Source organism: Elephas maximus, chromosome 5 (assembly GCF_024166365.1).
Source record: "Elephas maximus indicus isolate mEleMax1 chromosome 5, mEleMax1 primary haplotype, whole genome shotgun sequence".
Lineage (NCBI taxonomy): Eukaryota > Metazoa > Chordata > Mammalia > Proboscidea > Elephantidae > Elephas > Elephas maximus.
Window position 1 is genome coordinate 80,730,650 of NC_064823.1, and position 25,639 is coordinate 80,756,288.

The window sequence follows — 25,639 nt, forward strand, 5'->3', positions numbered from 1 at the left end:
CTTCCTTCATAAAATCAGGTTGGAAAATGCTTGTGCTCTCAGCTTCCATCACACAAATGCAAGAGGCAGGTCTGATGAAACCGCCTTCTATGAAACTCAGTTTTCACTTCTTCGGTTTCATGGGTTACAGTGAAGTCAACAAGAGTGTAATTTGTTTTGCATAAAACCAGAATACAAAGAAAAAGATCTAGGCATTATTGAGCATTCAGGAAAGAAGGTGTCCCATAGCAAAGGGCAAAGCTTAGTTTTGTTAGCTACTCTCAACATGTGGCAATCAAATATTCCTCTTGCCCACTGGCAATATCCCAGTGCCAAGTCCCTCTAACCTTCCCACTGCCTTTGGGAGATAAATAGAAACCCTATTATTATTTTGTTAAACTAGAAAATATTTGATGATTAAATGGGGTAGAATTAAGGTACCCACCCAGTGCCGTCGAGTTGATTCCAACTCATAGCGACCCTATAGGACAGAGTAGAACTGCCCCGTAGAGTTTCCAAAGGTAGCATTAATTAAATCATACAGCTTCTGAACTCTGTATTTGTGATTCTTAGAAAGGAAATGTCAACTAGTCTACCTTATACACTGCCTAAAAGGGGAAGACCTCTCCCTTTTCTTCTCCTTCCTTATCATCTTTCCTTCCTTCCATCCATCTATCTATCATTTTCCTTGAGCCATCTATCTACCTGTGCTGCAGTCCAGCTCAAGGAAAGTATACCTGTTGCTGTCGATTCCAACTCATATTGACACTACAGGACAGGATAGAGCTGCCCCACAGGGTTTCCGAGGCTGTAAATCTTTACGGAAGCAGACTGCCTTATCTTTCTCCTGCAGATTGGTTTGTGGGTTCAAACCACCAATCTTTTGATTAGCAGCAGAGCACTTAACCATCACACCACCAGGGCAAGGCAAAGCAAATAAATAAAACCCATTGGTATAATGTCAATCATGACTTATGGTGACCCCATGTGACAAAGTAGAACTGCTCCATAGGGTTTTCTTGGCTGTAATATTTACAGAAGCAGACCACAAGGCCTTTCTTCCACAGCACCACTGGATACGTTCAAACCACCAACCTTCAGTTAGCTGACAAGGGCAAACCATTTACGCCACCCAAGGACCTGTAAGGTGGGCATATTGCATGAAAACTGCAATTATATCTAAGCAGTCATCCCTATCTGGGTGATAGGTGATCCCTGGGAAGTGAAAGTGTAAACGCTCAACCAATAAACATGAAATAAAAAGCTGCCCAAAGAAACAGCCTATCGCTAATTACATAAAGTTAGATTTTTTTTTTTTAAATCTCATGCAGGGCCAGATTAAGGCATGTGAGGGCCCTAAACACTGATAATCTGTGGTGCTCCCTCCTCTGCTTACCCATGCATTCAAATGGGATATGTGAGTTTTTTCTATCTATGTATTTATCTGTGTGTATATGTCTTTTTTTTTTAAATATGTCTTAGCTATCCATGATGTAACTTCTTTTTAAATGAGACTATAATACTAGTGATTGAACACAAAAGTGGCATATGCCATTTTAGTGGAATAAAATGAACTGGATTATAAAATTTTTAGTGGATGCAAGGTACGAAGGTTTTTACTATAGACCACATTTCTACAAAAAGAATATTCCATATATTCTGCAACAAAGAAAATGAGTCAATGAACTTAGTTGTTTCAACAATCAATGTAAAATTCTATTGATCTCCCACATCTATAGGTCTTTGCTTTGGGCAACTGGTGCCCCTATTTTGTTGATGCCCTAAGTATGTGCTTACCCTGCTTATTCGGTAATCCATTCCTTCTAATGGTTGAAGAAAATATAAACTTGCCATGACTAGAAGCAAGAGAACAAACTAAAATTCACACAGGAGGAGAACAGTGAAGATTTTTAAATGCCACTTCTTTGCTCAAAACCCTTCAATGGTTGGCCATTTCACTCAGAGGAAAAGCTAAAGTCCTCAAGTGGCCAGCAGGGCCCAACACGATCTGGCTGCCCACTGCCTCTGATCTTCACTACTCTCCTCCTTGCTTACTCTGCTCCAGCTACCCAGGGCCTCTTGCCGATCTTTTATTCTATCAGGCATGCCCCGCTGTAGGACCCTGGGGCTAGCAGTACTCATGCCTGGAATATTCTTTTTCAAAATCCACATGGGCCACTCCTTCACCTCCTTGTTTTCTGATTTTTCCTTCATGGATTTCCATTCAGATCCTTATTACTTTTATTCTGCTTACTTTGAGATAATAAATAGCTGTTTTAAGCCATTGAATGTGCGAATAATTTGTTACTCGAAATAGATTATCGAAACACAAAGGAAAATAATTTCTCAGGGAATAAGGCACTTTAAGAAGTTTCAGAAGAACAGGTTTAGTTAGCCCAGATGTATAGTTGGGATTAAGAGAGGTTGTTTGGCTGATGTGCCATGAAATCTGAAATCAATGTTGAGGACTTTTTTTTATTTGTGTTCACGAGAGATATTACTCTATGAATTTTCCTTTCTAGTAATGTTGGCCTTATAGAACGACTTATGAAGTGTCCTCTCCTCTTTTATTTTCTGGAAGAATTCAAGAAGGATTGGTGTTAATTCTTCTTTAAATGATCAGTAGAATTTGCCAGTGAAGCCATCTGGGCCTGGTGCTTTCTGTTTTAGAAGGTTATCAATTGTTGATTCAATTTCTTTAACAGATACAGGCCTATTCAAATGATCTGTTTCCCCTTTGGTGAGTTTGGTAGATTGTGTCTTTCAAGGAATTGGTCCATTTCATCTAAGGTATCAAATTTGTGAGCATAGAGTTATTCACAGTATTCCTTTATTACCCTTTTAACGCCCACGGGATCCATTGTGATGGTCCAAAAATCATACAACGTTAAAAAAAAGAAGAGACTCATTTTTCTCAGAGAGCTGATTTGAGTTGTTCAAGATCACATGGTTAAGTAGAAACAGATCAAGGACTAGACTTGGAGCATACCTAACTCCCAGTTGCAATACGCATTCATTTATTTGTTCTACAAATATTTGTTGAGCACATTCTTTATGTAAGGCATTATGCCAGGAGCCAAGGAAACAGAAACAATCCTTGTCCCCATAGAGGTTACATTCCAACAGGTGAGATAGGCCTTAAGCAACTATTACTTTATTTTTATTTAATTACAACTATGATAAGAATCATGAAGGGAATTAGGGTGCTTGGAGAGCATATAACAGAGGTTGGGGTTGAAGTAGTCTGGAGAGGACAGAAAGAGACACTTAAGGTGAACCCAAAGGATGAGTAAGAATTAACTGAATGAAGAAGGGAATGGGGAGCATTCCAGGCAGAGGAAAGAGCCTGTATCCTTTCCATTACATTAAGCTGCTTATTATGTAATATCATGGTGTCCCTTATTCGTCAAAGCCTGGGTCAGCAAGATGATTAGGAGTTAAGGATAACAAGTGGAAATGTGATGGAAAAAAAAGATAGCGATAAAATAAGGGTACGGTTCTGATTGAGAGATTTGACAGGACCGTCAACTAGTTCAAGAGGATCTATGACAGCACGTAAACTGAAAGATTAGAGATATTTAAACTGTTAATAAATACTTTGGGCTATATATCACCAAGAAAAAGGGTCTCACTAGGAAATCCTGTACGTCCAATAATTTGTTCACTACCTTTATTAGGAACACCTACTGCACAAAGGCTCAGAAACAGGAAGTGATACAGATACAGGCACCTTTGGGGCTTGCGGCAGGTAAGAACTGCATGTTCAGCGTGAATTTCTCCAGTCACTGCCCCTGTTCAGTGCTCCTCTTCACTTGATTCAGACACCTGTGCTCACAGGCATATCCTAGACCTATCATTAGGCGTAAATGGTGTAACTCTCAAATCTTAAATTCTTACATTCCAAAATCTAAACTCACTCTCGTAGCCTTCTAATCTTGTCATGTTTTCTCTGTGTTATGCTCATTACACATGTTCTTCAATCTTATCAATATCTTTGGTCCATTGGCACTTCCATTTTCTCCCAAACTGTTAGTTCTTTCCTACCTTCAAGTTCTTTCTTATCATGCCTGGTCTCATCTTCCTAAGGTGTCCACCTGTCAGAACTCCAACCTTGAGTCATCTGCCTCTCTGTTTTCATACCCAGGCTTCTGAGATACTGCAATACAGATTGGTGCCACAAAAATTTAATGTTCATCTCACCTAAGACAATCAACACTGCTCGCATTCCCCACATTAGTCATTCACCAATCTCCTCAACCAAGTTGTCTACCACTTCTCCTCACATCGCTCACTCCTCAGAGAAAACAAGAGCCCACAACACCAGAACTATATCAATTTCCTGCTCCTCTCCCATCAGAAGCCGTTTCCTAGAAGTAGAGTCAGAGACAGGAGTTCTTGTGCAAGTGATTTATTAAAGGATGTGCTCAGGCAATGCCTGTAAGGAAGTGAGGAAGCAGAATGGCACAGAAGAAGTTAAGAAAAGATGTGGTTTAAGTTGAAGTCTATTCTCAGCCTGATGCCACAGCATCTCTGGAGCCTAAATAGCTCCACAGAGTTGTCCACCTTGAGGCAAGAGAGCCAGACTTTTGTACTCCATTATCAATCAGCCATTGGCTATTGGCCAACCCTGAAGGAGGGTGTGTAATTTTCAGGCATCTCCTGGTGGGCCAGCTCCCTTCAGGAGAGTAGTGAGGCTTAGCAGCCAATATAGCACGTTGAATTAAGTACACATGCCCCATAAAGGAAACTTGGGTAAGGTACCAATGGCAGCTCTTATAACATTCAAGCCTACAACCTTACCATCGAGCTGATCCTGACTCATGGTGACCCTGTGTGTGTCAGAGTAGAGCTGTGCTCCATAGGGTTTTCAATGGTTGGCTTTTCAGAAGTAAATTGCCAGGCCTTTCTTCGAAGATGCCTCTGGACGGACTTGAACCTCGGATCTTTTGGTTAGTAGCTAAGCATGTTAACCATTTGTACAACCCAGGGACTCTACCCCCACCTATATTCTTCTTCATTTTCTTTGCTGAAATCCTCCGTATCCCGGTTCCCTCCTAGATGTTCCTAACCTAGTGTGAACTATCACCACAGCACTCATTACACTGTATTTCAACCATCTGTTAATTTTATAAGCTCCCTGATAGTGGGGCCATCATTTTATTCTCAGCAGCCCCAGTATCTGGCAATAAAAGAAAGCTGTTCTGAAGGTTCTGTACCCATTAGCGATTCTAGCAGCAGAAATGTTAAGTAGGAAAGAGTTGTTTTTGTTCTTGTTTTTTACAGAAGAGCCTTTCACCTTTTGAATTGGGTTGCACAGGTGGCAAACTCACAAAGCACCTTTAGAACTGGCCTTTACCAATGGCCACCATTTGACAAATTCTGTATGTCACGTGTTGGGCACCAAAGGCTACAATACAAGGACCACGGAAAGCACCACACAGAGGACAATACATGCAGCAAGTCCCTTCCACAACCCATCCATCCTCAGGATAAATAACTAAAAAGCCAGGGTTTGTCACTGCTCTAGAGTTGCCAATATTGCGACTGTCATCCCTTTATCATCAGACACCTACCTCAGCAGTTTCTCCTGCCACATGTGTGTCAGTATCAGTCTGTTCTGTCCTTTTTCTGGTCATTCTCTTGCTACTTTAACCATAAGGGCCTTGTGCTTTGAAATGCTTACCAACTGGAAAAGGCCTCCTCCATTTCTCAAGCTCAGCAGTCCTCTTACTTCATAGGAAAGCACAGTTACACAACGCACAGGGGCTGAATGATCTTGTTTGACAAACAGGAACAAACCTCAGCACATGGTGTTGATTCTACCTCTCAAGCGCCACAAGCAGCTACATACCAGGATGAAAACCCACATGCAATTTTGTCCCTATATTTGTGTAAAGACTTTTTACTTCCTTAAAGACTTATTACGTGGGTGAAGAGAAGCCCTGGTGACACAGAGGTTAAGTGCTCAACTGCTAACCAAAAGGTCAGTAGTTCAAACACACTAGCCACTTCGTGGGAGAAAGATCTGGCAGTCTGCTTCTGTAAAGGTTACTGCCTTGGAAACCCTATGGGACAGCTCTACTCTGTCCTGTAGGGTCGCTATGAGTAGGAATGAATTTGATGGTGGCGATAAGGAGATGTGGGTGAAGAGTGTATAAAAACTGAATGCTGAGCCTAAAGAAAATCTGAAAGGCTCAGAAATTTAGAAGACAACTGGAGAAATTTGGCAATCATTTTTCTGTTGAGAAACAGCTAGTCCACAGGGGGAAAAATCAATCTGAGGCACACACCAGCAGAAATCAATTTAATTAGGGAGAGGGCAGTGGCATGGAGAATGAGACAAATAAACAAGGGCAACTCACTTGCTTCAAAATCAAGAACAAGGGCCATTAAAAAGATGCCATAACTATAACCTATAATAAAAATCGATGTTTTTATGTTGATGTTAATGTTGCTTTATGTTAAAGCCAGTTAAGAGTGAAAAGGGGTTGGGGGTAGCAGACATAGTCAAGGACAGTGAAGAACAGGAAGGGAGAGGGATAGCTCTCTTCTTACCTAGGGCTCTTTTTCTTTTTTTTTAAAGCTTTACAAATGAAGTTATTTTTAAGTTTATTTTACTATTTATTTTTTATTATTATAAATCTCAGTCTTTTCATTCTGCTCATCTGAATCCATTCAGTGCTCTGCCAGGACATCAGACCTAGCAAACCTACTGAATCCTCCAGCAGCTGCTCTTTCACCCTTAACTAAGGCTGATGCCATTACCACTAATTTCTTCTCCCAGAATTAGGGTCTCCCCCGCAAAAATACAGAATACCCCCACTCTTTGCCATCAACTGGATTCTGACTCATAGCGACCGTATAGGACAGAGTAGAACTGCGCCCATAGGGTTTCCTAGGCTGTAAATCTTTACAGAAGCAGATTGCTACTTCTTTCTGCCTCAGCTTGGCTGGTGGGTTCAAACCACCGACCTTTCAGTTAACAGCTGAGTGCTTAACCACTGTGCCACCAGGCCTCCTACAGGGTACCTAAACAAACAAAAAGACCTGTTGCTACCCAGTCAATTCCAATTCATAACAACTCTATAGGACAGAGTAGAACTGTCCCATAGGGTTTCCAAGGAATGGCTGGTAGATTCAAACTCTGACCTTTTGGTTAGTAGGAGAGCTCTTAACCACTGCACCAGCAGGGTCCCCCCGCCCCACACACAAAAAAACTCATTGCTGTCTAGTAGATTCCAACTCAGCGACCCTATCGGACAAATTAGAACTGCCCCATAAGTTTTCCAAGGAGCAGGTGGTAGATTCGAACTGCTGACCTTTTGGTTAGAGACCAAGCTCTTAACCACTGTGCCACCGGGGCTCCGAGCTCCACAGGATACGTAACTAAATTCAAATAAACAACAAAAATTTTTTTAAGTATATTCCTTGCAATAATTGGGACCTGTTGTTGTTTTTAGGTGCCATTGAGTCGGTTTCAACTCATAGCAACCCTAGAGGACAGAGTAGAACTGCCCCATAGGGTTTCCAAGGAGCAGTTGGTGGATTTGAACTGCTGACCTTTTGGTTAGCAGCAGAGCTCTTAACCACTATGCCACCGGAGCTCCATTTAGGACATAATTATACAAAATAAAACCATTTCTTGTTTATTTGCAATTCAAATTTAACTGGGTTTCCTGTATTTTATCTGGCAATTCTACCCAGAATCCCACCATCAAAACCAATTTTGTTGAGACTAAACCTTTAGCAAGATGCTTATTTGTCTGGTTTTCTGTGTAGGAGAAAAACACCCTATCTACCCCCTCCCCCATCTTAACCTCGGTGTGAAAAAAATCCTCTGCCATTGAGTCGACTCCGGCTCATCGCAACCCTAAAGAGCAGAGTAGAACTGCTATTTCCAAGGAGCCCCTGGTGGATTCGAACTGCCAAACTTTTGGTTAGCAGCCATAGCTCTTAACCACTACGCCACCAGGGTTTCCTAACCTTGATGTAGGACATGGGAACCCGTGCCTTGTAGAGACTCTCAGCTCAGGTCGCCTGGACCTTACACACGATTTAGTCAAACATTTTCTTTAACAGATATGGAAGCTCAGAAAGATTATTTTCCCTGGTGGCAGTTATCGATGCAGAGTCAGGACTAGAATCTATGAAGCATGATTTTTTCTTCTTCCTATCTTACAAGAATTTCCTTATTATAAACATTATATATAACACACAAAGCTTCAGGAACCAGATAGTAAAGTTGATACTAAGTTATAAAATAATTGTGCGAAATTTCAAAGTATGAAATGCGTGAAGAGAGTAATGAAGAAATAGAAAAGTATTTTGTTAGATCTAATTCATAATGCACTCTCTGAGTCTCATTTTGAAATTCTGCAATCAATTACTTCTCAATCAACCAGTCATTCAGACCTTCAGAGCAGCTCTGATTCAAAAGCCCCACAAAGCAAGCTAATTCTCTGTAGGGCACATCCATCACTGGACTGCCAGCAGACACCAGCAACTGGAAGGAAGGTGGGAGGAAGCAAATGAAAAGAGCAGCAGTTCTGAAGAAGGAAATGCTTCTTTTACCTAGTTTGTATCTAGGGGCCATGGAAATGCTTCGATTTACTGATGAGCCCTGCTGTCCCTTGAGAAGCATATTGGAATACCACGGCTTAACAGGGGCTCTCACTCCTAGCAGCAAACTGGGCCAGGTCGTTTGACACTTACAGACTTGTTAAAAAGCCCTCATTTTCTAGAAATTGTATCCAAAGTGCATTCTCCCCTTAGTAATAATAATAACAATGTTGCTGTTGTTAAAAAAAAAAAAAGTTGTTGTTAAAGGTACCATCAAATCAATTTCAACTCATAGCAACACAATGTGAGAGTAGAGCTGTTCCATGGGGTTTTCTAGGCTGTAATCTTTACGGGAGAAGATCACCAGGTCTTTCTCCCTCAGAGTCGCTGGGTGGGTTTGAACTGCCGACCTTTCAGTTAGCAACCAACCGCTTAACCATTGTGCCACCAGGGCTCCTTAATAATAATAATAGGAACCCCTAGTATTTTGGAGGAGTCTCTGGGTGGTACACATGGCTAACTAAGGATTCCTGTGGGGGCATTGGTGGTTCAGTGGTAGAATTCTGGCCTTTCATGTAGGAGACCCTGGTTTGATTTTCAGCCAGTCTTCCTCAGGCACAACCACCACTCGTCAGTCAGTAGAGACGTGTGTTGCTATAATGCTGAACAGATTTCAGTGGAACTTCCAAACCAAGACAGACTAGAAAGAAAGGCCTGACGAACTACTTCGAAAAATCAGCCAGGGCCCACTCGATGGCAGTTAACAACAACAAGGCTTCTTTTGCCCTCTTTGAAATTTCCAAGCACTGAAAGGCCAGGACAATACCTCAGTCTGCCTATCCATTTTGGCAATGTGCTGGCCGAGAACCGAGCCCTACCTCGCTGTTTCCTCCAGAGCGGTGGCCAGGCACCGGAGACAGGTGTCAGAGTTTCTCCGTGTTTCCGGTCTGTGCAGTAACACTTTGTGGGTTAAGGGCATTGACTCTGAAACTAGGCCAATCATGGCTGTGTGACCCTGGGCAGGTTACCTAACCTATTTATACTTCAGTACCTTCATCGAAACTGGGGATAAAAACTGACTGACCTCACAGGATTGCTCTGAGAATCGTGTAAGGTGCTTAGCACAGTTCCTGGCGTACGACTGAGAGCCATGTGAGTGTGAGCTGTTGTTATCATTACTACTCCTTTCCCTGGCTTGGCCATCTGTCAGCAGTCCTGATGGCTTGCTGGAACATTTCCTGAATGTTCCTCCTAAGCTCTCTATTCAAAACCTTAGGCCAGCCTATAAATCAACCAATTTCAGTCTGCGGAAAAGAGTCCAAGAAGAATTAAAAGAGGGATGATGGATACAGTGGGGCTAATGCTTTATCAGGCTCTTAAGAAATCTGGCCAACAGAAATGCAACTGCTTTGCTTGAAGGGAAGTCCATATTTTATTCCTCTTCAATGAAACAATGCCCCCCTTAAGAGGCAAGCAACATCCCTCTCAACTGTCTACTCTTTGCAACCTACTTCTCAAATATATATGCCACTAAGAAAATCTTTAGTGCTTGCCATTTAAATAGCTTTGGTTCATTAAAAATCAGCATTTGACAAGTCCACCAATCCCAACATGTCAACTTAAAGTGATGTTCAACTTGCAAAGTCATAACCACAGCATATGTGTACAAAGTTACTATTATGAAAATATGGCCTATTTTTAAAAGTTTTCCTGGAGGCCATTATTATTACTTATTGGGTTTTTTTTTTTTAAGCAAATGTTGTAATTTATAAACTTGAACAATTTGCTTTCAGTCTGTAAGTTTTTTGTTTCATCTTTAGTGATAAATCCAGTAGCACAATACTAGCAGCTAAGAAGAGGTTGAAAGCAGCAGACCACACCTTCTCCATAGTTTCGGGATAAACAACACAACTTATAAAGCACATAAAAAACAAGAGGACACACACATTAGAAGTTCTTTTTACCTAAAGACTGTAAAAATACTTTGGTTGAATTATCTATGTTTCAGGTCTCTTAGCTCAGTAATTGGCACTAATGAAAGCAAAAAGAAAGAATGATGGCCCCGAATTAAAAGAGCAGGGGCCCTAGAATTGTCTGGAATTGGCTCAATCCAACCTTTGAGAGCTGACTAATAAAAACAGGGAACCTCTGTTTCTAGTCTATAGATCCAATTCTTCGTGAATACTGTCTGTGTTCCAACTGCAGTAGCAAAATAATAAATCAGAGCAAATTCAATGTAAGTATGACCCTGTTCGAAGGGACCAAACATTCAGTACGATTCAATTTTCTGCAGTTGACCTACTGGTTCACAATAGGGTTAGGGCAGGGGGTGGGAAGTTGATGCAAGACCAAGAAGTACCAGTCAAGCCAGACCAAAAACCAGCTGCTGTCAAGTGGACTCCAACTCATGGTGACCCCCACATGTGTCAGAGTGGAACTATGCCCTACAGGGTTTTCAATGACTGATTTTTTGGAAATAGATCACCAGGCCTTTCTTCCAAGGTATATCACATACCATTAGTAAGATGACTTTTAATATAATAGTTAAAAATGAGTGTAGTCTCCAGGTTTCTAAATTAAAAGTTGCTTTTCTTCCTAGCAATTCCACTCCTTGGTATATACCCAATAGAATTGAAAACACATACTCACACAAATGATCTGCATATAAATACTCACAGCAGTGTTATTCATAGTAGCCTAAAAAGTGGAAACAACCCTTTAACTGATGAATGTATAAATAAAATGTGGCATATTCATATGTTATGGATGGAATTGTGTCCCCCAGAAAGAAATGTAGAAGTCCTAACTTCTGTACCTATAAATATGACTCTCTTTGGAAATAGAGGGTTTATTTTTTATGTTAATGAAGTCATATTAGAGTAGGGTGGGTCCTAAATCTAATCACTTCTGAGTGGTGTCTCATAAAAGGAGTAAAATAGACACAGAGACACACACACACGGGGGAAAGACAGATATTACGTGAGCTAAAGAATGCCAAGAGTTGCTGGAAGACACCAGAAGCTAGCTGTAGTGTAGTGAATTACTTTAATATGGCCCTTCCCTCCATGGTCTTGTGACTCCCACAAAAAGATTAGGTGGGACTATGTAAATAAGATGCTTGTGGCCCAATGGGGACAGATTGCTAATAATGCAAATAAGGTGCATGGAACCCTTGCAGGAATGGGACCACGCAAATAAGGTGTATGCAACCCTAATGAGGGGATTGGTCAGTTTTGCCATCCCAGTAGGCTTAAAATGAGCTCATTCCAGAAGCTAACAGAGGATCTCACTACCATCAAGAAGAAGAAGAGGCAGGAATGGAGCATGTCCTTTGGACCCATGGTCCTTGTGCCGAGAACCTCCTAGACCCAGGAGACAGAGAGAGCTGTAACACCAGAGACAGTAAGAAGCAGCAGTAAACATGGCAGAACCCAGCAGCAGAGAAACGGCCAGCAGCAGAACCAGTAGACTGGTGTGGTGGGCTTCCCGGTCCATGATGCAAGTATGTTACACGGGGTGTACCAACCCATGGAGCAAGAGAGCTGAATGCCTTTGTGCTGAGGCTTGGCAGAGTAGGGTGACTCCGGGCCCTTTTTTTTTTTTTTTAATTTTATTCTTTCTCTTTTTTTTTAGGTGAAGGCTTACAGAGCAAATTATTTTCTCATTAAACAATTAACACACATCGTTTTGTGACATTGGATGCCAACCCCACAATATGTCAACATTCTCCCCTTCTCGACCTTGGGTTCCCCATTACCAGCTTTTCTGTCTCCTCCTGCCTTCTCGTCCTTGCCCCTGAGTCCAGGCACTTGTTGGCAAAGCTAAAGAGTTTTGTAACACTTGCTCAAGCAGGGCAGAGGCCAGGCCAAAGGGCCAAGGGGCTGAGGGGCCAAAAGAGAGAGACAGAGAGCAAGACCTGCCTGCAGGCATGCCCAAGAAGCTGTCCTGACTGAAGAACTGTGTTTCGAGTCATTCTTGATCCTGAACTGTAAACTGTTTAAAAAAAAAAAAAAAGTTACGTTACTTCCCTAATAAACCCCATAATTGTGAATACTGTCTGTGAGTTCTGTGTGGCCATTGCAACACATTATCAAACTTAGTGGAGAAGTAGAGGGTTCTGTGAGAGGGACTGCTGGCGTAAGAAGTGACAAAAAGTTGGAGGGTGGAGGTATGTTTGACCTCTACTTCCTAGGAATCAGCCTTGAGTTGTTGATCTTGATTCTCCTCCTTCCTTGTGAAGTTAGAGGTCTGATGGCACCATGCCATCTTATACTAGGAGACAGGCCCACAAATAGATCTGACATGGCCAAGGCCTTGATTTTGATGTTTAGCCTCCAGAACTATGAAAAAATAAATTTCTGTTCTTTTATAGTGACCCACTTGTGGTATTTTTTGTTACGGCAGCAGTAGGTTACTAAGATACCATACAGTGGAATATAACTCAGCAATTAAAAAAAAAACAAAACGAAGTTCTGATACACACTAAAACACGGATAAGCCTTGGAAGCATTATACTAAGTGACTGGAGCCACTCACAAAAGGTCACACAACCTATGATTCTATTCATGTAAAATGTCCAGAATAGACAAATCCATAGAAACAGAAAGTAGATTAGTGGTTGTCAGGGGCTGGGGGAAGGAGGGAACAGGGAGTGACTGCTAATGTGTATGTGGTTTCCTGGGGTGATAAAAAGGTCTTAAAATTGGTTGTAGTAATGGTTGCACAACTCTGTGAATATACTAAGAACTATTGAATTGTACACTTTAAATGGGTAGGTTTTATTGTATGTATTATATCTCAATAAAACTGATTAAAAAAGTTGCTTTTCTCTCGTTTCTTCATTGATTAGGTATTTATTAAGTAGGCACTCAGTGCAAGGCACAGAGTTAGTAGGGAAGTATATGAGATACACAGTAGGCCTCAATATAGAAGTATATAAGTAGACCGAAGTATACACAGCATCATGAGGAATATTTCTGGGAATATTTCCAAACCACCAAACAAATGATTACCACTAGTCTGTTGCCAATGAGTCAATTCTGACTCGTAGTGACCCTATAGGACAGGGTAGAACTGCCCCATAGGGTTTTCAAGGCTGTAATCTTTATAAAAGCAGACTGCCACACATTTCTCTCGCAGAGCGGCTGGTGGTTTTGAACTGCGGACCTTTCAGTTAACGGCCAAGCGTTTAAGCACTGTGCCACCAGGGCTCCTTTGATTTACCACTAGGGCTGAGATATTGCACAACTATAGGGATGTCATTCATTTTTAAATCTATGTGAATGGTGCCCCCAGGAGTCTTATAGATCACAAACTGCATGGCCATACACAGTGGCCCTAGCTTCCATTAAGACACTAGCATACAGTTTTCTTTCCTGGGATCTTCCTCGTTTCCAAAAAAACTAATGTTTTGTTTTGTTTTACTTCACAAGAATTACTGAGAATGTGCCAATGGATAAAGATATGGTAGTGGTCTGTCAACCAGGCTATATGGTTTATTCACAATGGGCATTACTGGCACTTGCAACTAGTTGAAAGATGACAACCTATTATATGATCATAAATCATCAGTCTTACTTATAGCCAAATAATATTTTTCTGAGTATTTAAAACATATATTAACCACCATCCACTGTCTGCTCTGGCCTTTTTAAACTGCCAATTAAATACACAAGTTTCTGAGCTTTTGAAATAGATATAGTTAGTGTAAAAACGGAGTGGCAGGGGCATCTGACCTCTTCTAACTTTAAAAGGGGTAGAATCACCACCACCATCTGCCCAAGGCTGATTTTTATGAGGTGGGAGGTCAGACATGCTTCTTCCTTCCAAACTTTTTACCAAGTCTGACACAAGCTGTCCCTCTCATGGCACTCTTTACTTCTCTGCTGGGTTCAATAATTCATTGCAATGGCCACTCAGAACTCACCAGCAATATCCATGATTATGGGGTTTATTAGGAAGTACCAGGTTATGATTCAGGATCAGGAACATGCAGGATACAGTTCTTCGATCAGGACAGCCTCTTTTCAGCCATGCCCATAGGCAAGCCTCTCCCTCGGCCTCTCGGCCCCTGAGCCCATGAGCCAGCCTCTGCCCTGCTTGGGCAAATGTTATAAAATTCTTTAGCTCTTCCAATAAGTGCCTGGGGGCACCCCACTCTGCCAATAAGCCTTGGCCCAAAGGCCCACAGCTCTCTAGCTCTGTGGGTCAACTAGGCTAGCTCTGCCAAGTGCCCAAAGGCACTCTACTCGCCAGCAAGCTTCCTGCCTGAAGGTGCTCAACTTTCTGTCTATGTGGGCTGGGAAGCCCACTGCGTTCTCTCTTGCTGATCTCCTGGTTCTGCCGCCTCTGCTGCCACCATTTCTCTGCCACTGCCTCTCACCGTGTCTCACCATCTCCAGTGTTACTGCTCTTTCTCTCTGTCTCCAAGGTCTAGGAGGGTCTCATCACAGGGATCCCAGGTCCAAGGGTTGTACTCTACTCCTAGCTCTTCTTTCTTGGTAGTAATGAGGTTCTACACTCTCTGCTGATTTCTCTCTCAAGTAAGGCCATGACCTGAAAAAGGGTAGTAAGGGTGGTGACGCGGTAAGTGTGGTGACTTGAGTCACACCCTCTAGTAAAATGCTGATTCAAGATACATCCCACCGTAATCATGCCTTAACATAAAGGATAGATCACTCCCAAATAGGACCACGACCACAGGCATAGACGCTAGGATTTACAAAAATCACAAAATGGAGGATAATTACATCAGATCACAAAATGGAGGATGATTACATAACTTCCAAATTACATCATTACATAACTGCTAAACCACTGAAAATCATGGCCCAAACGAGTTGTCACATAATCTTTGCCATCACAGGTTTCACATATCTTATTTGCATAGTCCCACTCAATCACTGCATGGAAGTCACAAAGACTATGGCTAGAAGAGCCATGCTAAGTAATTCACTGTACTGCAGTTAGCAATGCAAATATTCTGCTCATTTTTTGTCTTAGTTATCAAGTACTGCTATAACAGAAATACCACAACTGGATGGCTTTAACAAAGATAAATTTATTCTCTCAGTCTAGGAGGCTAGGAGCCCAAATTCAGGGTGCCAGCTCCAGGGACAGGCTTTCTCTCTCTGTCAGCTCTGGGGGAAGGTCATTGTCATCAATCTTCCGTGGTTGAGGAGTTTCTCAACATAGAGACCCCAGATCCAAAGCACACACTATTCTCCTGGCTCTTGTTTCTTGGTGGTGTAAGGTTCCTCTGTTTCTGTGCTCTCTTTTCCCTTTTATACCTCAAAAGAGATTGACTTAAGACAGAATCCAATCTCGTAGATTATTGAGTCCTGCCACATTAACGTAACTGCCTCTAATCCCACCTCGATAACATCATAGAGGTAGGATTTATAACACATAAGAAAGTCACATCAGATGAGAAAATGATGGACAATCACACAATACTGGGAATCATGAACTAGCCAAGTTGACACACATTTTGGGGGGACACAATTCAATCCATAACACTGATCAAACACACTTGTGTTCACTTCCATCCCAGACCCAGAGATGGAAGCTGCTGATCTTGAAGCAAATATCAGCAAACACATATTTTCTTCTATATCTCAGGGAGGGTACAAAGCACCTAGTCCCACCAAACTTGAAAAAGGCGGGCGGGGCGGGGGGAGAATCACTGCATAAAATTCTACTTGTGTTTGTTTGAGGGACAGGAAAGAAGAAGAAAATGGAAATGCCTAAGCTGTAGCCAAATTAGTTTCTATGCAAATGAATCATATGACTATACTATATACGACTAATTCCTCCAAACCACGTGCTCTGTTTAGTTTTTTTAAGTTTATTTTTATTAATGTAATACATGCACATAGTTTAAGAACTCAGATGAGTCTGTTTAGTTTTTTTAAAAAACATTTAATTATTATGATATATTTTAGACATGCAAGGGGTAGAGAATAATGAAATGAATATCCCGGTATCTACTGCCACCCAACATAAGCAATAAATACAATTGGAGCCCTGGATCACATTCTTCTCTGTTCTATTTATTTTCTACTGAGTTTGAGAAAGACAAAATGATAATGGGTAAAGTCTTTTAGGAACCACAAAGCAAAACAAAGGACCACAGAGACAATCCAACATCCTGGAAAGATGCTGCCTTTTATAGTCTGATAATGAAGGGATTACCGTGTCAAAACTAACTCCACCCCTCAAATCCAGACTGCCGGGATGTTCCAAATACTCACTACCAGCTCCTCCTTTATGCCTAAGCATCAAAACCTCTATAAGAAGGTAAACAGACATGTCTCACCCATGCATACAGCACAGGTTCATGAAAACACCATGAATGGCTATATTTCCCAATATATACTATATTTATATGTGTGTATTATATTTAATATATTATATATAGCTATATGGAAACCCTGGTGGCGTAGTGGTTAAGTGCTATGGCTGTTAGCCAAGAGGTCAGCAGTTTGAAACCGCCAGGCACTCCTTGGAAACTCTAAGGGGCAGCTCTACTCTGTCCTATAGGGTCGCTATGAGTTGGAATCGACTCGACGGCAGTGGGTTTTGGTTTGGGATGTAGCTATATATGTTTAAATACATACTATAATTCCCAATATATACTGTTTTCCCCAATATATACTATATTTCCAAAACAACATGTTCCAAACAACTAAATATATAACTCTCCTCTCTCAATGTGCCATCCATTTTTCTATTAATATTTAAGGGATTCAATTAGGAGTTTCTCTACTCCTTGACCCTTTTTACCAACTAAGCAAAGTGCTTCAAATACTCCTTTTCACATGGAAAAAGCAACCCAAGCCCCAGTTATTTGCAAGCAGCAGGTGTGAGAGCAAGGCAGGAAAGTGATGATGACATGGCAGGGGCCAAGGCAGGGGGAGCTAGAGAAGGCTGAACCCTGATTCAACACTGCAAGCCCAGTATCCCGAGAACGCACAGGGTATTCAGACAACATGGAAAGGTGACTGCAATGCATTTCTTCGATGTAATATCTACCTTCTGACATTTGTTGTGAATTAGTTTATCACACTAGATTCCATTCCTTGACAGAGACCTGAAGGAACAGGACATAGAATGGTTATATTTCACGGATAGAGTAGAAAAGAGTCACTTCAGAGCTTAGGTGTTATTTTGAGAAGATAGGCGTGGCTGGGTGCCATGAGGACTTGGGTCCCAGGAGAGGGAATTGTGTACGTAGGGAGGAAGCAGAGGAAGACAGAGCAGTAACACAAGGTGAAAAGCCTTCCTGGTTTGCCTAGGGCTGGCCCTGTCCATGTTCTCACATGTCAGGTCCAGCAGCCAAGCTCCCAACCTTAAACTGGTAACCACTCTCCTCCTGCTTTCTGCTAACAAATGTTGAGTCTCCAAGTCACTAAATCTTACCAGCATTTTTGCAATCTGAGTAAAGTCTCTGGTGTTAGAAAGAAGAGGAAGTCAAAACGCTGCTCCTGCTGAACCATAATAAGTGTTCTCAAAACCTATCATTTGATTTGTTTTTTTGTCTTCTGTCATCTTTCTATAGTCTCTATTCATAAGAGCTTTAGTGTCCCCCAATATGAAGGGGAATGCTAAATAAAGGCTATGGACAAGAAAAAAAAACATCCTGCACACTTCATCTGTACTTTACCTGGGATTTATATCTCATTTCTTTCCAAAAAGAATTATGGGTGACTTTTTTTAATAAGAAAGTATATATATTTATCTATTCATCTATTGTTGTTGTCATCGAGTCAACTCTGACGCATGGCGACCTTATATATAACAGAACAAAACATTGCCCAGTCCTGTACCATCTTCATGATTGTTGGTATGTGGAGTCCATCGTTATGGCTATTGTGCAGTGCCTTCAAACTTAGGGGGCTGTGATGGTTAAGACTGCGTGTCAGCTTGGCTGAGCCATGATTCTCAGTGTTTTGGCAGTCATGTGATGTGTGATCACCCCCATGATAGGATCTGCTGTGAGCAGCCAATCGGTTGAAGGGGAGTTTCCTTGGGCTTGTGGCCTGCGTTGAGTGTGGGTGGGCATTCTGGCAGGATTCTGAGGCTTTTGCTCGTTCTGGATCCTGCAGCTGGCTCCTGTTCGTTTGACCTCCAGTTCTTGGGACTGGAGGAGCTTACCTGCGGTCTTGCCTGCCGACCCTGGGATTCTCCCATCTTCACAGCCTGTGAGCAACAGCCCGCCTCTCTGACCTGCCAATTTTGGGTTCGCCAGCCCCTGAGGCTGCAGGAATCAGGAGAAGCCTCTATCCTGACCCACAGACTTGGGATGTTACAGCCTCTACAACCGCGTGAGCCATTTCCTTGATATAAATCTGTCTCTGTATATATATTTATATACTTCATTGGTCTTGCTTCTCTAGAGAACCCAGCCTAAGACAAGGGCCTATCTTCCAACCCTGTATCAGACAATATTCTTTTGTTATCCATAAGGTTTTCATTGGCTAATTTTTGGAAATAGATTGCCAGACCTTTCTTCCTAGTCTGTCTTAGTGTGGAAACTCTGCCCAAATCTGACCAGCATGGGTGACCTGCTGGTATTTGAAATACCAGTGGCATAGCTCTCAGAATCATAGCAACATGCAAGCCACCACAGTAGGACAAACTGACAGGTGGTGAATCTATCTACATACATATACATATATCATATATAGCTATACCTAGATATACACACACACATACACACACATATATCAACGATATACATATGACAAAGCGTAAAGAAAAGAATAATGACACTATTTAAAAATTAATGCAGTATCATAACAGAGCACCAGGGATGGTTTTGAGCATCCTGGCAATTCAGGCAAAAACAGAGAGAAGACAAGTTATATGTAGTCTTGCGTCATCTTGAAGCAAAGGGCAACGATCTGAGTTTCTCTAAGGGCTGCTGCTCTTTCCTCTTACCACGTAGAAAGTTAAAGCAAATGAAACGTTGTTCCCAGTCTTGTCTTATTTCAGCCATGTGAACTAGTTTAGATATATTTCATGAACATTCTTCTTTGTCTTTAATTCTGCTTATTTCTCCAAAGATGACAGACTCGTAGGAAATTGTAGCCAAGCCTATCCAAGCTCACCAGCAGCAAGCAACACACGGCATAGAAACTCCTAATACATTCCCAGCAGTGTTATCTTAATGCGATAGGTTATACGTGGGGGATTAAGAGATGAAGGGAGTGGCTCTGTATACTAATTTCTAATCTTCCACTAATTCTGCTTAAGAAGAAGGAAGACATTTCAGTAGAAAACACACACACATGCACACACAGCAAATATCTAAGGATCAAAGATGAGATCTTTTGAAAGTAAAAATCGATAACCAAATAAGTTCATTGACGTTTTTGTAGCTCTTCTTTAACCAAGAAAAAGAAAAATCGAGGAGCTCAGCTAAGAAAACCCAGCGTCTAGAGACGAATTGGATTTTGTTGCCACTAAGCCGCGATGGCACTAGTAAGCCGGTTTACAGGAAATGCAGAGATCTGATGCTCAGGCCAAGTCTCTTTAATAATGGGTGGGTCAGCGTTTAGGAAACTACAGAAAGCATATCCTAGGCCAGACCTTGAAAAACTTAGTGGAGGGCATACAGTTGAAGCAAATGACTTTGGGAGTCTAGGAAAACAGTGACGAGATCGTCCTTCCTTGTGTCTAAAACATACATGCTTCTCTAACCTAATTAGGCAACTGATCCTTCAAAGAGTTTTCAAATCACTTTAAAAAATCGCTGCCTTCAGATTCAGATCCCTGAGTCCTCACTGAAGTCTCGTTTTCCCCCTCCTGCTAGTATGCAACATACTGCCTGACTGGTAGAACTATTCTGCTGGCACAGCTGCCCTAAGGTCCTGTTGTGTGCCCCTACAGATTCATCAGGTACAAATAGAACAAAATGCAATTGTAATTACCCATTTAAAGAAAGAAAAAAAAAAAAAACCCATTGCTGTTGAGTTGATTCTGACTCATAGTGACCCTAAAGGGCAAAGTAGAACTGCCCCATAGGGTTTCCAAGGAGCACCTGGTAAATTCAAACTGCCAACCTTTTGGTTGGCAGCCATAGCTCTTAACCACTACGCCACGAGGGTTTCTGATAGCTTGTAAGTAAGGTAAAACCTCAGGTCCTTCACAGTTCTTGACAACCCTTGTGGAATTATCCTAATATAAGTGTCCTGTTGAGACCTGGACAAATATAGATCATTTTTTTTCTTTCCTGTTCTCCAAATCAGAGATGTATATTGGCGAACTTTACCAAAACTTCTCTTTCATCTCCTAATTTTATCTATCACCTCTTTCCTATGAAAGATGGCCACGCCTATATATATGAATAATGCTTTGTATTATTTTGAAGGCTTATATAACTCAATTTACCTTGATAATACAATTCAAATCTTTTGGGGGAAATTTCTAAAATTTTATGTACTTTCTGAGACAAACTAAACTGTCAAGAACAAAATAACTTGTACTCCCAAGTACAAAATGTAGAAAAGATGCAGAGATAATGATGAAAATGATGCTGGACTAAATTTCCTGAATTATACTCCAATCATGTTTACTCAGAAACCTTTAATGGTTTTCCACTGCCTGCTTCCCAGCAATGGAGGCCCTTTATCACTTGATCCCAATTTATATTTTCAAATTTCTTACTACTCTTTTCATACACTCTACAATTCAGTAAAATGTAACCGTTACAAAACATGAAACTAACCTATACTTTGCATTTAATTTTATTTATTTTGAGATTTAATTCACATACCATAATATTCACCATTTTCACAAAGTTGTACAATCATTGCTACTATCTAATTTCATAATATTTTTATCACCTCAAAAAGAAATCCCAAACCATAAGCAGTCACTCCCAGCAACTACTAATCTATTTTCTGTTCCTATGCATTTGCTTACTCTGGACATTTCATATAAGTAGAATTATGTAATATATGGTCTTTGTCACTAGCTTCTTTCACTTGTCATAATATTTTCAAGGTTCATTCATGTTGGAGCATAAATCTGTGCTTCGTTCTTTTTTTTAACTTAATAAAGTCTATTGTATTTTTTTTTTATTATTATTGCATGGATATACCATGTTTTGTTAATCCATGAGGTAATAGCTGTTTGTTTTTTCCCACTTTTCAGATATTATGAATAACATAGTTATGAACATTCACGTACAAGTTTTTATATGAACATATGTTTTCAATTCCCTTAGATATAGTTACGGAGCCCTGGTGGTGCGGTGGTTAAGAGCTTGGCTGCTAACCAAGAGGACGGCAGTTTGAATCCGCCAGCTGCTCCTTGGAAACCCTATGGGGCAGTTCTACTCTGTCCTATAGGGTCGCTATGTGTTGGGATCGACTTGACAGAAACCACTTTGGTCTTTTCGGTTTTTTAGATATACCCAGGATTGGAACTGCTGAGTCATATGATAACTCTGGAGTCCCTGGGTGGTGCAGATGGTTAACATGCTCAGCTGCTAACTGAAAGGTTGAAGGTTTGAGTCCACCCAGAAGAAAGATCTGGCAATCTACTTACAGAAAATCAGCCACTGAAAATCCTACGGAGCACAGTTCTACTCTGATAACACAGGGGGTTGCTCTGAGTCAAAGTTAACTAGATGGCAATTGGTTTTACAGTACCCTATGTTTACGTTTTTGAGGAACTATCAAATTGTTTCCACAGTGGCTATATCATTTTACATTACCACCAGCAATCTAGGAGGATTGAATTTCTCCACATCCTCATCAACACTTGTTATCAACCCTTGTTATTACCTGTCTTTTTTATTATAGCCATCCTGTGGGTATGAAGTGGTACCTCAATGTTGTTTGGATTTGCATTTCTTTGATGACTAATGATGTTGAACATTTTTTCATGTGCTTATTGGCCGTTCGTATATCTTCTTTGAAGAAATGTTTATTCAAATCTCTAACCCAGTATTAAAATCTATCATTTTGTTGTTCTGTTGTAATAGTTCTTTATATATTTTAGATACTAGGCCCCACCAGATACACAATTTGCAAGTATTTTCTCCCATTCTATAGGTTGTCTTTTCACTTTCCTGATGGTGTCCTTTGAAGCACAGAAATGACACAAATGTTATTAATTTTGATAAAGTGCAGTTTATGTATTTTATTCTTTGGTTGCTTCTGCTTTTTGTGTCATTTCTGTAGTGAAATGAACAGTGGCATCGCTAGCGGGTGTGGGGGTACGGACTATACCAGGTGACACTGCCATGGGGGTGACATCAAAATGACTGTCTATAAAATTTTTGTGCAGTGTTTCAGCAGAATTTATTAGTTTTTATTAAAATATCCCTATAGTTAGTATAGCAACAAGAAGATTTTTCATAAGCTCAGCTTACATGTATCAATACACCTACAGAGCTAAAACTCTACGCTAATTCACTTTTTGAACCTGCTAATGCGCTCCGGTAACAGCTGTCATTACTACCCAATTACAATGACGCTTAGAATCCTGTTGTTTTCATTGCTGCCGTGTTTTTATAGCTGTTGATTTTGTCAAATTTTCTGGTCTTTTATCTCCAATATTGTGGTGATTAGTATTTGTGAACTTATATCAATAACTTTTTTGAGAACGAAGTAGTAACTAAAGGAAAAGAAGGAGTGATATAGGGGAATCATGATTTATAAGTAATATTAACACAAAAAAAATTACTAAGGATTCTGTATGGTCTGGTACAAGAAGAGGTCCATGGCAGGGGAGTGACACCATCAGTTACCGCACCGGGTGACACTGACTGTAGTGATGCCACTGGAAATGGATTCCTTTATATGGCCTTTTGCCTTGGTTCTTTGGAAAAACATCTTGAGAGGTTTCCCCCTAGGCCCTAAGGAGTTGCTTTTGCCCAGTTTTTTACCCGAGAGGGTTTATTACTTTTGTCCAGGTTGATTGACATTTCCTGAGTAAGCTGTAAACAACCTAGTTTTGATACTTTTTGTCTGGTCCTGGGCTGCAGGCTGCCCTGTGATTGGTATGTACCTTGTGGGAATTGGTCAATGGGCTACGCAAATTAAGTGAACTGTAGCCTACTACGCAAATGAAGTGTCTGTGGCCTACTAAAAGAGTATTGGTCAGCTCACTGCCCTGGTGGGAATGCCATGCCTTGAAATTGGCAAGGAGTTTGTGTATTTAAGCAGCCAGACCCACAGAGGTTTGTGAGACAGAAAGAAAACAGCAGGAAGAAGAAGAAGGAATAGAGAGGAAAGAAGCAGCAGAAAGACAGAGGAGGCACGGAACCTCCTAAAAGAGTTGTAATACAGGTTGAGGTTGAGAGGCCCAGAAGGGGCCCTATAGCAGAATCTGTGGTGACATATGGCAGGGACAAGAGGAGTCTGGCCTCAGGGGGCCAAGAGAGGCCTGTCTTCAGGGTGCTGAGAGGAGGACTACACAGAGCTGAGAGAGCTGTCCTGCACTGAAGAAGGGAGACTTTGCCCACATGCTTCCCGATCATGATCCTGAGTTGTAGCCTGTTGATTCTCATCCCAAATTGTACCACATTCCTTAATAAACCACTTAATTGTAAGTATGGTCTGTGAGATCTGTGTGACCATTGCAAAGTACTACCGAACCGAGAGAAAAGTAGAAAGTACAGTGGGAGGGCAGGCCAGTATCAGAATTTGTAAAAAGTTTGGAAAGTATAACTGGGATCTTCTGAAAATTAAACACTTATGCTCATCAAAAGACTTCACTAAAAGAGTAAAAAGAGAACCTACGGACTGGGAAAAAAAAATTGGGCTGTGACAAATCCGACAAAGGTCTAATCTCTAAAATCTATAGGAAAATCCAACATCTCTACAATAAAATAACAAATAATCCATAAAAAATGGGCAGAGGATATGAACAGACACTTCATCAAAGAAGACATTCAGGTAGCTAGCAGACACATGAGGAAATGCTCCCAATCACTAGCCATTAGAGAAATTCAAATCAAAACTACAATGAGATACCATCTCACCCCAAAATTACTGGCACTAATCAAAAAAACTGAAAATAACATGTTGGACAGGCTGCAGAAAGACTGGAACTCTTAGGTACTGCTGGTGGGAATGTAAAATGGTACAGCCATTTTTGAAAATGATATGGCTTTTCCTTAAAAAGCTAAAAATAGAAATACCACACTATCCAGCAATCCCACTCCTAGGAATTTATCTTAGGGAAATAAAAGCCATTACACGAATAGACATATGCACACCCATGTTCACTGCAGCATTATTCACCATAGCAAAAAGACAGAAACAAATTAAGTGCCCATCAATAGATGAATGGATAAACAAACTATGGTACATACACACAATGGAATACTATACAATGACAAAGAACAATGATGCATCTACGAAACATCTCACATGGATGAATCTGGAGGGCATCATGCTCAGTGAAATAAGACAGTCATAAAAGGACAAATACTGTCTGAGACCACTATTACAAAAACTCATGAAAAGGTTTCCACACAAAAAGAAACAATCGTTGATGTTTATGAGCAAGGGGAGGGGTAGGGAGGGAAAAACACTAACTTAACAACAGATAAGCGATAACTGTGATGAAGGGTAAGACAGTACACAATACTGTGGAAGTCAGCACAACTTGACCAAGGCAAAGTAATAACAGCTTCATAGACACATCCAAACTCCCTGAGGGATTGAGTTACTGACCTGAGGGCTGGGGACCATGGTCTTGGGGGGCATCTAGCTCAATTGGTATAACATAGTTTATAAGGAAAATGTTTTACATCCTATCTTGGTGAGTATCATCTAGAGTCTTAAATGCTTGTGAGCAGCCATCTAAGATATGTCTACTGGTCCCACCCACCTGGAGCAAGAGAGAATGGAGACAGTTAAAGACACAAGGGAAAGATTAGTTCAAAGGACTAATGGACCACAACTGCCACAGCCTCCACCAGACTGAGTCCAGAACAACTAGATGATGCCCAGTTACCACCATGACCACTCTGACAGGGATGACAATAGAGGGTCTAGACAGAGCTAGAGAAAAATGTAGAACAAAATTCTAACTCACAAAAAAAGACCAGACTTGCTGGTCTAACAGAGACTGAGAAACC

At 41.1% G+C, this 25,639-nt stretch overlaps 1 protein-coding gene across 2 annotated transcripts in view; it reads right to left on the reverse strand.

Annotated features, from left to right (window-relative positions):
• Nucleotides 1-25,639, reverse strand: part of LOC126077059 (protein Shroom3-like) — a 195,847-nt gene that overhangs the window by 131,841 nt on the left and 38,367 nt on the right. Inside the window, exon 1 of one of the 2 annotated variants that reach the window (XM_049885984.1) lies at nt 5,553-5,682. The exons of the other annotated variant lie outside the window; for it this stretch is intronic. Coding sequence (XP_049741941.1) covers nt 5,553-5,615 — 63 coding nt within the window. The 5' untranslated portion in view covers nt 5,616-5,682. Of the gene's footprint in view, nt 1-5,552; nt 5,683-25,639 lie in introns of those variants that run through there. 2 annotated transcript variants of the gene reach the window in all.